At 36.2% G+C, this 12,930-nt stretch overlaps 1 protein-coding gene across 14 annotated transcripts in view; it reads left to right on the top strand.

The window, feature by feature from the left end:
* The window catches only part of PTPRM (protein tyrosine phosphatase, receptor type M), a 462,428-nt gene that overhangs the window by 277,355 nt on the left and 172,143 nt on the right, over positions 1-12,930 (top strand). For all 14 annotated transcript variants that reach the window (XM_021385886.1, XM_021385885.1, XM_021385884.1 and 11 more), the window contains 2 exons: positions 8,394-8,667; positions 9,815-9,851. In XM_021385886.1, the coding sequence (XP_021241561.1) occupies positions 8,394-8,667; positions 9,815-9,851 (311 nt within the window). The remainder of the gene's footprint in view (positions 1-8,393; positions 8,668-9,814; positions 9,852-12,930) is intronic.

Here is a 12,930-nt window from a genome sequence, read left to right as displayed (position 1 = left end):
CCTGAGCCTCCTCTTCTCCAGACTGAACAATCCTGGCTCCCTCAGCCGCTCCTCATAACTTACTTACTTACATTACTTACAGAAGTAAATTGGATGATTTGATAACATAATTATGAAATCAAGCACCTTTTTCAAACATACTGTGTGTAATTTATAAAGAGTAGCTGAATGTAACTTGTTGGAAAATGCATTGCTGAAAGTTTGTCTCTGTTAGATTGGCTTCATTTTTATTTTAACTTTCCTCCTTCTTACTCTTTCCATTTCCTTTTTATCAAAGGTGATGGTACTTCTCAACCCATTTTCGGTACATTCAGTTCTTTTCCTTTTTGTTTTCTTCTTTCTCTACATCCCCGCAGAGAGCCATGTATAGTCTTCTGTACTCTTACATGTTCCAGTGTTTACTTGGTTTTGTTTGCTCAGTTTTTCTTCCTGTTTTCACACACACCGTTACCTACCCGCAAGCTGAAACTATTGAAATGTGTCCTCACAGGCTCTTCATTCTAAACATTTCTTGTTCTGAAAAAAAAAAAAAAAAATACACCTCCAGGCGCCTTCCTTAGCTTTTCACTTACAGTCTGTACATAGTAGCTAGATCTCATTGATACAGTATGGAGCACATTCGGGGAGATCTATGATCAGGGCTGTCTTTTGCTCGTCTAGCAAATACACTTCTAATGCCTGAGAAAGTTTATGAATACAGAGCCAAATGCTCTCATCTTGTATCAGTTATACCTGTAGAAAATTACACAGAATCATAGAATCATTTGAGTTGCAGGGGACCTTTAAAGGCCATGTAGTCCAACTGCCCTGCAATGAACAGGGACACCACAGCTAGATCAGGGTGCCCAGAGCCCTGTCCAACCTGACCTTGAGTGTCTCCAGGGATGGGGCATCCACCACCTCTCTGGGCAACCTGTTCGGTGCAAAGTCATGTGAAGAAGTACCATTACAAGTAGGTTTAATTTTATTGTCATTTTGCACTCCCTTTGTTCTGTTCAGGACTACATAAACTGTGCAAAATCTGTGTATTTTCCTGATGTTTGAGAGTTTGAAGAATAAGCAGCCAAATTCATGAATCCATATGAAGTATGGAGAGCACAAGTCACAGAGAAGATGTTAGTATATGTTTTATCCTGGTTTTTCTTGTAGCCTTCAGTGGTTTTGAACATTTTTTTTCAGCAGAAGAAATAATAAGAAAAAAAAATAACAAAGGGGAGTATATGCTTATCCTTAAAGCAAAAAAAAAAAAAAGAAAGAAAGAAAAAAAAAAAAAAGTGGAATTATGTCATTATTTCAAAGTATTGGAGAGCTACTAATACATTGTCTGTTATCAAACTGGCCATAGCAGTACTTAGTAGTAGGTAGCCCCATGGAGAAGAATAGGGAAATTACTTCAGAATTAAGGAATTCCAAGTGGAGAAATGCATGCAGAAATTGTGGAGGTATAGTTGCATCCTTGTTGTCCTGTTCTTCTTAATTCTAACATGAATTCTGCTTGTATAGCAGTATGGTAGTATGACTTCCAAGTAAGTCCTAGTTGAGCAGTAGCTTTTAAGTAATCAATAATAATTAACCACATGGCTCTATACCAGAGGGGGAGGGGTAGAGAGAGAGGGAAAGTAAGAAAGAAGGATTTTTCATTGATATTTATCTAGGATTTGAGTGGATAGGAGGGCTAGGAGAATGATTCTGATTCTCTACCAATCAGTGAATCTGCCTTACAGCAGAGCAGTCTCTTGTGCTACAGTTATTTTTGGCATTTTGTCTAATCACCACTTACCTGTGTTGATCAAATGCTTCCTATCAATTTTGATACGTTGTTCTAGTAGTGAACTAATACTTGCCTTTGAATAAGGATAGTTTAGTATACGTGTCAAATGTATTGATTTTGCAAAGGATGAACTGGAGAAAGTTGAAAACTACAGTCCATCATCAGTGCACTATATTTGTGATATGGAACACAGACTAACTACTATTTCTTAGATGCTTGCAGTGAAAAAAATATTGCAAACTTATTTTTTTAATTCCTTAATTTTGTATCTCCTTCCCTCTTTGATTTATTTACCAACAACTCAAAGTTGTACTTTGAGTCATTTATGATAAATCTAAATGCAGAAAATCATAAACTCTCCACACTTTTGTGAAAGGTACATGGTTGTCTAAGATTACAGGGCTGAAGATCTGCTGGACATTCTCTGTCTCTGACTCAGCGTTCTTAGGATTGCCTAAAGTGGTAAATCTCTATACTAAGAATTAAGGAAAAAAATGAAATGGACTTTGTCATCAGGATTAGGTGATACCCATCTGGTCACTGGAAGGTAGAAGGAGCGTGTTGCATTGTCACATACTTCTAACTTGCAGATTTTCTTCTCAGAATTTTTGGAGTCCATGCTCATATGTCTCCCTTAAATCTTAGAAAGTCCAGTTCACAGAAGAGAATTTTTTCTGTGTTTGGAAGAAACATTTAAATCCATGATGGTCTTGTAGTGACCAATACTTTACCACTTTCAGAGCACATTAGACTCTGCTGCAATTAAGGTATCACGTAGTAAGATTTTCATTCTCCAAGGAATTTAATGCATTGTCATATATTCCCCTTGTGACTGCCCTTCGAGGGAAGAACAAGCAAAATATCTTTACCTTTTAGTGACATAATAGTCCCCACAGGAAACCTGTCATTATTTCCCTTATATATGTACAGTGGTGCTAAAGAGAGATTTGCTTGGATGTATTTTTTTCCAGAAAATCCCCTTTGTAAATTTTGACTTTTCAGTCTTTGAAACTGTCCATGTGAAAGAGTTGGACAGTCACAAAGAAGCTTAGGAGTTTTACATTAAAAACAAGACACCATTCCCAAGTGGACTTGGGTCTATGAAGATAAAGCTTTATTATGACACCTGAGAGTTTACATTTGGCTGTATCCCTGGAGGCTGAACCTAAGCTGCCTTATCTCCTCCTTTACAGCTGTTTAGGTATTTCTGATTGCAGAAATAGGGCTCCTTGTGTGACAGTGGAGGTGCTGTTTAATAGTAGTCTCTCTTGTGTTCACTCAAACTGTGATGCAGAAAGTTTTATGTCTCTCTGCAATTTGAATATGGGACTTTTCCCATGGGCTAGAAACTTCAGTTGCTAGCGATAGTGCTTTTTGAGAGCGAAGAGAGACACCGCCTTGGAGAAGCTAACCAGACTTATCTGTTGGCTTGCAAAGTCAGAAAATAATGTCAGTCATCATCAGATTCTTTCCATTCACATTCCAACAAATAACTAGCACAAAGTATTTTCTCAGTCCCTTTCCTACACCCTGGAAGCACCAACTGTCCTGCAGACTTAGAAACCTTCCAAAGACTGTGGAACTTTTGTTTGCCTAAAACCTCCTGACTTGGAGTGGTAATGCAAACTACAAGGGCTGCTCCAAAAGTAATACCTCCTATTTTGTTAAGTTAACCCATTATGTCAGATGTGTGTTGTTGTTTGTATGGCAGTAGAGATTGAACCTTCCTGCCTGATGCAATGCCCATTCACTTTCAAAAAGAAAAAATAATGCAAAATAATAAATGAATTTTTAAAAATCCAGTCTAATGGAGATTGCCTCACATCTGATGTTTGGGCAGGAAAAGTCACCCTTCCCAAGTATACTATGCGCTCTATGTTCTTTCAGACTACCCTTATCCCAAGGTAATATTCTCCATGGGAACAATTATTACTGCACCCAGTCCTTTCAATCTATCTGACTTGCAGAAAAAAACACAGTTGGACACTGTCTGCCTCTCCCTTTGACAAAAAGTGCAAAATTCAACTTTGGCTAGAAGGACAGAACTATTGTTTAGTTGGTTCCCTGGTTTCATGTCTGTGCTGAAAATGAAAGCAGTTGGAGTATGTTTTGTTCAGCATATACAGATAAAGTAGGGTTGGTTACGGGAATAAATAACTGAAATAACGGTTGGTAAGTAAATTAAGTCATTGTCTTGTTTCAGTCTGATGGCATTTTAAAAAAGCAAGCATACAAATCAAGAGATATGGATCTATAAAATGACCCAATTATTTATGTTTATGAGACTATGAAGAGATCAACTATAAAGAGCAGAAAACTTCAAATTAGACTCCACTGCATCACTGTTACCAGAGTCTGCAAAACTAGTCCAGCAGTTTACGGAGGTGATTGGGGCAGTGTTATTGGATCTTAACAGCTTTGTAGGCTTTGAACATTACCTAGAAAAAAAAGTATTCAAGAATAATAGAAAAGAAGGTCTTGAGGAGGTTTCAGCTTTTAATAGTTAAACCAGTCTGTAGGGGATAAGAAACTTTCCCACTCATGCTACAGCTGGAAGGCTGAGGCACAAAATTGTTTACTTGCCTAGGATCGCACACAAATGTTATATGATGTATTCTATGATTCTATGATTCTATTAATACCAGTAAATAAATCCAGATAACCTTAGTCTAGATTCAGGCCCTTAGGCCACATTTCTTCTGTCATTTTTTTTTCTTAAATTCCCGGTGGCTTCAACAAATTGCTTCCAGTTAAGTGAAACATCAAGACCATTTAAGAGAGAAAAAATTGGGCAGGTGTTCAACCAAGCTTGTTTTCCCTTTCTTTTCAATTTGAAATTACTTTTGGTGGAGTTGCATTTACAGATTCATAAACTTCAATTGATAAATATCTCGATTGTCCATTTTAAGGAATTCTGTTTTAAGAACCCGGAAATCCATTCTTTTGCCCAGTAGGGCTTTCTGGAAAATGACTTTGTCTCTTTGAATGAGACTTTGATTAAATAATATGTATTAGTGATAGTAATAGTAATGTGGAGTAATGTCAAGATTCAGCGTGTACCTAACACCCAGCATTTCATGTACTTAAGAACAGGTACATTTACACATTTAAATCTTCTTTTGAGTTCTTTCAGTGCCAAATGTTTGGTTCATTTTTCTAATATCTAAATTCTTGTAGCATCTTTGATTAATGTGTTAGAATGTCTTCTTTCTTCTTTCACGCTTTATTTTTTCAGCTTTGCCTGAAAAATGTCTGTAGATTTAGGAGGCATTGAGAGATCATTTTAATTTGAGCAACTCAGTTTTAGTAAATATCTGAGAACCCTGGTAAGTCTAATTGCTAACCAAAATTACAGTCCTCATTATGTTTAGATCTGTATCTCCTTATAATCGTTCAAATTTGAAACCATTTTAAAATTGTTAAAATAAAAAGCAGTTCAAAAATTGCATCAATTTTTTTCTTTTTCCACACTTTTTATCCCAACATTTGAAATGTTTGAATCCTAAGTTTACAGTAATTGCTATGTGTTTCTTTTTTTGATGCATCTCTCAGTTTCGGTCAATATAAAAGCAGATTTTGTGTTCAGTTTCCAAGGTATTGGAATTCTATGTAGAATTGCATAATGTGAACTAAACCCAAATTACATTTCTTTCCTTCAGAAAGTTTGATGTAAGTCCTACCAATAGCTGATATGCTTTCAACACCTTTCACTACAGTGTAGATTCTATTTTTTTTTATTACAGATAGGAAGACCTTATCCTCTGACATATAGAGGTATGGAAAAGGAATAATGCAACTTCAAATAAGCAGAAAATATGACTAATACCTCTGAGCAGTAATACAGTTCTGATGCAGTTCTAGCTCAGTTTATTAGGTTTGAACCCTTTTCAACATAGGCAATTGAACAGTTACACATTAAAGAAAGCAATTTTAACTGTAATAATCAGTGAAGCATTTGGATTATAATTGTAGTTGATTTAATTTTATAAAATTTGTTCCCAAGATGATCTCATTTATACACATGTAAAACCTATCATTCATAAAGTTCTGTCAGGTTTCCATTGACCCAGGTACTTATAATGTGTTAATTTACATCAGAGAAACAACAGTGTGGAAAATGGGCAGCAGATAGGATTTAGTTATTTTTCATTAGCACTTGGACTTTGATAAAGGGGAACAGAAAAGAGCTGCTTGACCTTTTAGTCCTTAAATTATTAAAGAGCAAATAGATTTGAGGTCTAGATGCTTGCAAATCTAATTTGTCTTGTGGAGTAAGGATGAAAAGACATCTTGAGTTTGAAATTGCTCCAGTCAACTTATCTCTTTCTTTAGTGTTTCTGAAGATGAATAGATGGCAGGCATTTAAAATGTAATATACACTGGAGTAGTGCATGCACTGTAACTAATATGAATCTGCAAGAGGAAAAGGAGCATTCTAATGACAGATATGTTTCTAAAATATCTACAATCTTTAGCTGTAATCACTGAGTGAAAAATGAAAAGAATACTCATTTCAACTGATACTGAAACAAGTCTTATTACCTGGCCTGGTCTGAGATCCTTCTTATATTCAGTCCTGATGCAAGAAAAAAGGAGACAATTCTCCTGAAGGCTGATAGCCAAATCCAAAACTTAGTTTGCTATCCATGCTTTAGTGAGAACAAGGGATTCTTATCTTTGCTGTGGTATTCAGCAGGCATGTCCAGTTTCATACCTTGCAAGAGCACGTGTTTACATCATTCTCTGTGTTTTTTTCCTAATATTCCAATTCTCAAACAGTATTTACTATAGATTCACTGTAATTTCATAGCTAGGGGAGTTAACAGTCTTCTTTCAAAGTAGCCTGGAATTACTCTTCTGAGCTACTTTTTGTTCTAAAATTATGTCAGCTGTTGATTTGGATCGCAGACAGGCTGCTATGTATTGACCTTCACTTACTACTCAGCATGGAATTAATCAACTAATGAAAATCTTTCTGCTAAAAATGTAGACTTCATTTTCCAGAGAATGTACCAATAGTGGTCTTCAAGTGGCCCCTCAAGGTACTTGTTTGTCTCTGTGGCTGTACCTAATTTTACTTAAACATAGATAGATTTCTGCATGGACTTCTTCTTCAGATTAAAAAATCTAAAATTAGGTGTCCAGTTGCAGATTTTTAAATGTGTTACTATAGTTGCTAAGAGCCCAGAAAGCAATTCAGCTGACCCAAAAGAAGATACCTTCCGGCTGGTCAGGTCTTTAAAATCTGCTGCCTATACTGACTTGCTCCCTGCTGACTTTAATGGGATTTTAGAGTTGTTTAGACATCAACAAAAAGACACTTAAAGTGTCCTAACATTAATGGTCTAATTGAGGCAGAAGAGATAAGAGATAAGTAGTCCGTACTGACCACGGAGGCCCAGCCCAACTGTCCCTGTGCTTTCGGCAGGCTTTTGTAAACACAAGGGCCTACCTACAGATGGCGGAGTGAGGACAACATGTCAGAAGACTGCGTGGCTGTTGCCTGTTAAAGGAATATACCTGCTTGTTATGAATTACCGGTTTGAAATACTGTCGATTGTTATTAAATGTAGATGACATGCAGAAAAGTAGACACGTTGTCTCTTTAACATCTGTTACCCATACTGACTTGCTTACTTGGATACAAGATTCCAGAAGACAAATAATGATTAAGAATCACTGGTCCCTAGTGAAGCAATAAACTTGCAAGCAAGTCCTCTTTAGAGACATGGATGTCCCACTTCACAAATCTGAAAGCACTGACTCAGACTTTTACAGCAACTGTGAGGGTATAATGATTTCACTGTTTGCATATACAGCAGAAATCACAGTTTCTTTGTTCCCACTTGAATGTCCACTGCTCCTTTACAGTGAAGAGGAATGGGCTACTCCCTGTGGGTCCCAGTACAGCAAAGCATGCAACTACAGCCTGAATTGCTTTGCAGAATGCAGAAACGCTTAAGAATAAGATTATCCCTAAGATGTATTAAAAGTCCTTTGCTGAGTGAAAATAACATCTGTCAAAAAGTACTTAATCCTTGCTCAGTAACAGTTGATATACCACCAAAATTTTAAAACACTGTAATTTACTTAATGTGTGCTTTTATAAATAGTTACAATGTCAACAGTTAAGCAAATACTGTTCCATGTATCTTTGTAATTTATTTCTTCGTTTTTATCTAACTACTCATTTAATTTTATTTAGGCAAGATAAACAGGGTACAAGATGGTATCTATAGCTTTACGCTTACTTCTTTGAACAAAATAATACTTAATTCACTGTTTAGCACTGATCAAGAAAGCTTTTTCTGTACAGGAGTTCAGGCAAGAAAGTGTTCCATGAATTTGCTGAATGAAAAGCTGTGATGTATGTAGCTAATTTTATTTTTCTAAAACAAAATTAATTTATAAGCGTGAATCTATGCCATAAATTCATACACCTGAATACTGAAATGACACTTTCTTCCCATTTTGTTTGCTTTTTACAGGCTGGTGGTGATGGTGTGTTGTTTTTTTTCCATAAATACCGGTATGCAACATTAAGGTCTCAGAAAGAATTGACTGCTCAAGTGTTACAATAACCCATATGTTTTTTTTGCTTCTTTCCTTTCTGTGCTCATAGTGTCTATCAAATAGTTGTTGAAGAGGAACGCCCACGGAGGACCAAAAAGACAACTGAGATCCTGAAGTGCTACCCAGTGCCCATTCATTTCCAGAATGCCTCACTTCTGAATTCCCGGTACTACTTTGCTGCAGAGATTCCAGCCAATGGATTACAAGCTGCTCAGCCTTTTACTATTGGTGATAACAAAACCTACAGTGGCTTCTGGAACACTCCTCTTCTTCCCCATAAGAGCTACAGCATCTATTTTCAAGCTGCTAGCAGAGCCAATGGGGTAAGTCTTATGACAGGTGTGGTTTTATACACTGTATGTAAATAGATAATTGGCAACAACTGCCAAGATGTGCAGTGTAATTGCTAATGAGAAAATGAAGTAACTGTGAAATTTAACACACTGAATTTTAAAAATAACAGTTTTCCTGACACGGTATTGCTTAATGATTAAAGGTTACAGAAAGAGGAGGAGAAAACAGCACATTTTGTCAATAGTGAGTAAACAAAGTAGTGCATTCCCATTTTTGTTGTTGTTGCCATTATCTAAAAGCTGTCCAATGAGCCTAATGTATTGGCTTTTCATCTTTTTTGTTTTTGTTTTTGTTTTCCTGCTTCAAAGATAAAAGGAGTGCTGTGATTCCGTTTGTTAAATTTAAGCCAAACTTGATTGTGGCTTTCAGCACATCTGTCTTGGCCTGTCCAATCCCATTACCTTAGTTTATAATGTGTTCAACTCCCACTTTCTCATTTGGTTGCCCTGGCTGAATTAGAAATAATCTTTATTCTTTTCCTTTCTGCAATCAGTAAAAGAAAAATAAGTAGATGGAGCTGAAATGAAAGTGTGTAAAAAGGCCTTCACAGATCATGTTTCATCAGGCTAATTCTTACTGGAATTGTTTTTCATTTCCTGGACAGACCTACCCAGAGCCCTTCAATTCTTGATAAGCTTTGGCTGTCTGTGCTGACAGCCTGGAAATGTTTTCTGCCAGAAACCGTAATGGTCCCTCTTTCACATTGCACTGACAGTGCAGAAATGTGAAACGTCATTGATTATTTTCTCTTTCTAAAATTGTCTAGCATGATGCTTAGAACTATACTTACCTGTAAGAAAAAGAAATATCTCCCAAGGTCATTAAGTTACTGAAGTGAAAAAGCTGAACACTTGCCTGTGCTTTTGTGAATCTTGCACCTATTTTCTTTATTTAGAGTAATACTAACTGAAATGTCTACGTAACATACCGAAGCAGTGTTTGTGCATACTGTGAAAGCACATTGGAGCTCCTTTATAACAAGTTAAATATGTAACAGAGAACACTAAGCAAGCATTTGTCTTGCATTTTATCAATACTTTTTAAAAGTCAAAGCATGGATGGCTTTCTCTGCTTAGAAACACAAGATGTGACCTTTTTCCTCTTTATTTTACACAGGAAACCAAAATTGACTGCGTCAGGGTAGCCACAAAAGGTATGTTCATATTATGTGATGTATTCTGTAATTCAAACTGTTGACCTTTCCTTCACTTGGTCTTCCAGAACTGTTTTACGTTGCTACAAGACATCATTAAATCTATCACAGAATTTTAAAGGATTCATTTGTGTCTCTAGCTGAGATTTAGGAAGTTTGTTTGTTTGTTTGTTCTTAATAATAAATGTGCTACTAATTTCTAGTTGTTTACTTGAAGACATTCTCTTACATATATTCTGGGGGTTTTTATATGATCTCTCAATATTTTGGGCATTTTTATATATAATAGCTTTGTCAAATTGCCAATTGCAGAGTGCAAAGTAGCTGCATATATATTAGTGAAAAATCACCCCTTCCTCATAAGCAATTATCTTTATTGCTTTGTAAAGGAAAAGTAGAGAAATCATGTTCTTCATTTTCATGGTATAGAACAGCTCTATTTATTGGAATGTCAGCACATCTTACTGCCATTTGTGAGCAAGTTGGTATAGTCGAGGCATTGTCAGCTATGAGTTTGATCCCCAAACAGGAAAGATAAACGTATTGCTGATATATTTAACTTTGAAGGCTAGAACTTGTCTGTGATTATGTTTGTAGTCTCATCTTTTTAGCACCTCTAGCTAGTGCCAGCTTCCAGGCATGAAAAAAGAGGAGCTGGGATAATATGATTATGTGGAGATTTTAATAGGGGAAAAGGAAAGGAAATACTGCTATGAAAGTGCAGATAATACTTCCTTGCAGTTTGGGCACCTGGTAAAACTGTGACACAAAAAATGCTTCATTGTATCTCGAAGTGAATATTCTCAGCATAGCTGGCTTCACCATGATTCCATTTCCATACAGACTTTATGGTTCTACCACCTCCACTATATCTAAACATGATGGATTAGAATCTCGTTACTGAAAAATAAATATTATCACATGGTTGCCTCTGTTGAATGGCTGGATCTTTCGTTATATGAGGACTACACTTTTTATATCTCTTCAAACTGTTTCCTTTTTTTTCTTCCAAAAACAAAGGAAGAAGTTTTATTTCCAGTTTACTAAATGCTTACTAAACCATAGCAAACTTTCAAATGTCTTCACTAAAGCCTAATAAAATATAAACGATATTAATATCAGGTTAAAATGAAATCCTGTCCTGTTTTCTGGGAGTTTTGATGTTGCCAGGAGCAGATTACATTGCCTCACGAATCATAATAGGTGATTAGGGGAATGGGTTTTAGATTATTTGAAGATTTGTAGTCCTAATCACTAATGGATGCTCAACTGTTTCAACTACTTGACTGACTGAAAAACCTTACTCTCTCATTTGAGAAGTTAGGGCAACTTTGTGGATGAGAACAGCTTCCATAGCAACAAGGTAACACATCTGACAAAGGAGATATGAGAAGTGCAGCTTTTATTTTAAACAAATCTCTGTACTTTTTTGCTTTGAAAACTGCTTTCAGAATTGTTCGTAATACCTTTGTGCAGCCTGTAAAATCATACAAGGGGTTATTGTGAGAACTCTGAGGTCAGAAGTGCCCTCAAAGGCAGTTATAATCCCTGGTGCAAAACTTTCCAGAGGGGCTTCTGAAAAGCACTGATCGCCATGTTTATAAAACAAGTATCTCTATTATGTTTTCAAACTGTATTATTTTTTGAAAACTTAAATGTAGACTGTGAGACCTGTAATGCAATATTAATTATAAATATTTTTTCCCCTTTAAATCCAGTAGATAAAGAGAAAAGCAGACTTCGGTGCCCCATGCTTACTTTCTGTGGGTCAGAAGTCACCACACTTGCACTGAGACAAGACCCCCCCCACCATCACCTTTTTTGAGATCATATAAAAATCTTGATTCCATCAATTGTAATTTAGAATCAGAATATTGGATTTTGATCTCCTCCAGCTTCTGCTGAAGTCAGAGGGAACCTTTGCCACTGACTATGCTTGGGGAAGGATCAGACAGCGTATTCTTGTGATGTAGAATCTTCTGTTCTTAGTTGTCTGTAGAGAAAGCCTTCTAGGACCTCTGTGAGTATTTGGTGTATATACAAATCTGGAGACTGCAGGGTTTCCACTCCCATTACTTTTGACAAGATAATTAAACAAACAAACAAACAAAAATCGGGAAGAAATTTTCATACCAGTGGTAATAAAGGTTGTCGTATTTTGTTTGAAATATGGCTTTCATATATGTACTCTTTCTTCAAGCTAAATGGTTATGAAATCTCGGCAGACGAACTTGAAAACATTCCAGAACCCTTCCAAGTTTATTGCTATCAACTTTATGGTGTTTTGTGATTTATATTAAGACTGTATTTCCTGATATGACTTACAACGCTGTCTGGATAGAGACATCTTGGCTATCTCCTAGGATTCCAGTTCTCAAGAGGGAGACATTATTGTTCAAATTTTGTGATATTGGAAGGCTTTCATTAATTATGAGAGAGAAAAGAATATTATAATATTTTAAATTCAATAGCAACACTACTCTAGCAGCTACTATCAACACTGCGTTTCAGTGTTGCAGAGGGATATTTCAAAATATTATGCAGCAGCAATTTTGAGTTTAATTGTCTGCAGATGGTAGATGATCTATTTTCCTCACTCGTTGCCACATTTCTAATAGCACCCAGGCTGTTCTATGTAAATTAGCGATCTTTCATATAATTTTCTCCTTAATTTTCCAATATTTTTGCTTTGCATCATTCTCCAGCTGCATCATGTTGGATCTGACCTTTTAATTTTTTTTTTATATTCTTTAATATATATGTATCGTAGTGTGCTTAACCATTTAGAGGCAATCATAATGGCAAATAAAGAAGTACAAGATCTTATTACTGTGAGCCATGGTAATAGTTATCTGTAACAGTCAGAGATTGTTACAGCTCTGACAAAAAATTCAGGGTACTTGGAGCACACAGTCAGTCTGAGTTTTTCAGCTTTTTCTTGTCGTAGTGGCAGAACATGAACTCACGTACAATTCAGACCTCAATCAGCTACAGGTGATTGATCTCAAAGGTGATAACTACCAGTGGTCCTTCTTTGAATGCTGAAAGTTAAGTGTATGGGTAGCGTGTGCAATTTCAG

The sequence above is a fragment of the Numida meleagris genome, chromosome 2 (assembly GCF_002078875.1).
Source record: "Numida meleagris isolate 19003 breed g44 Domestic line chromosome 2, NumMel1.0, whole genome shotgun sequence".
In the NCBI taxonomy this organism is placed as follows: domain Eukaryota; kingdom Metazoa; phylum Chordata; class Aves; order Galliformes; family Numididae; genus Numida; species Numida meleagris.
The sequence above is the reverse complement of the archived record's forward strand: the minus strand, read 5'-3'. Positions and strand labels throughout refer to the sequence as shown.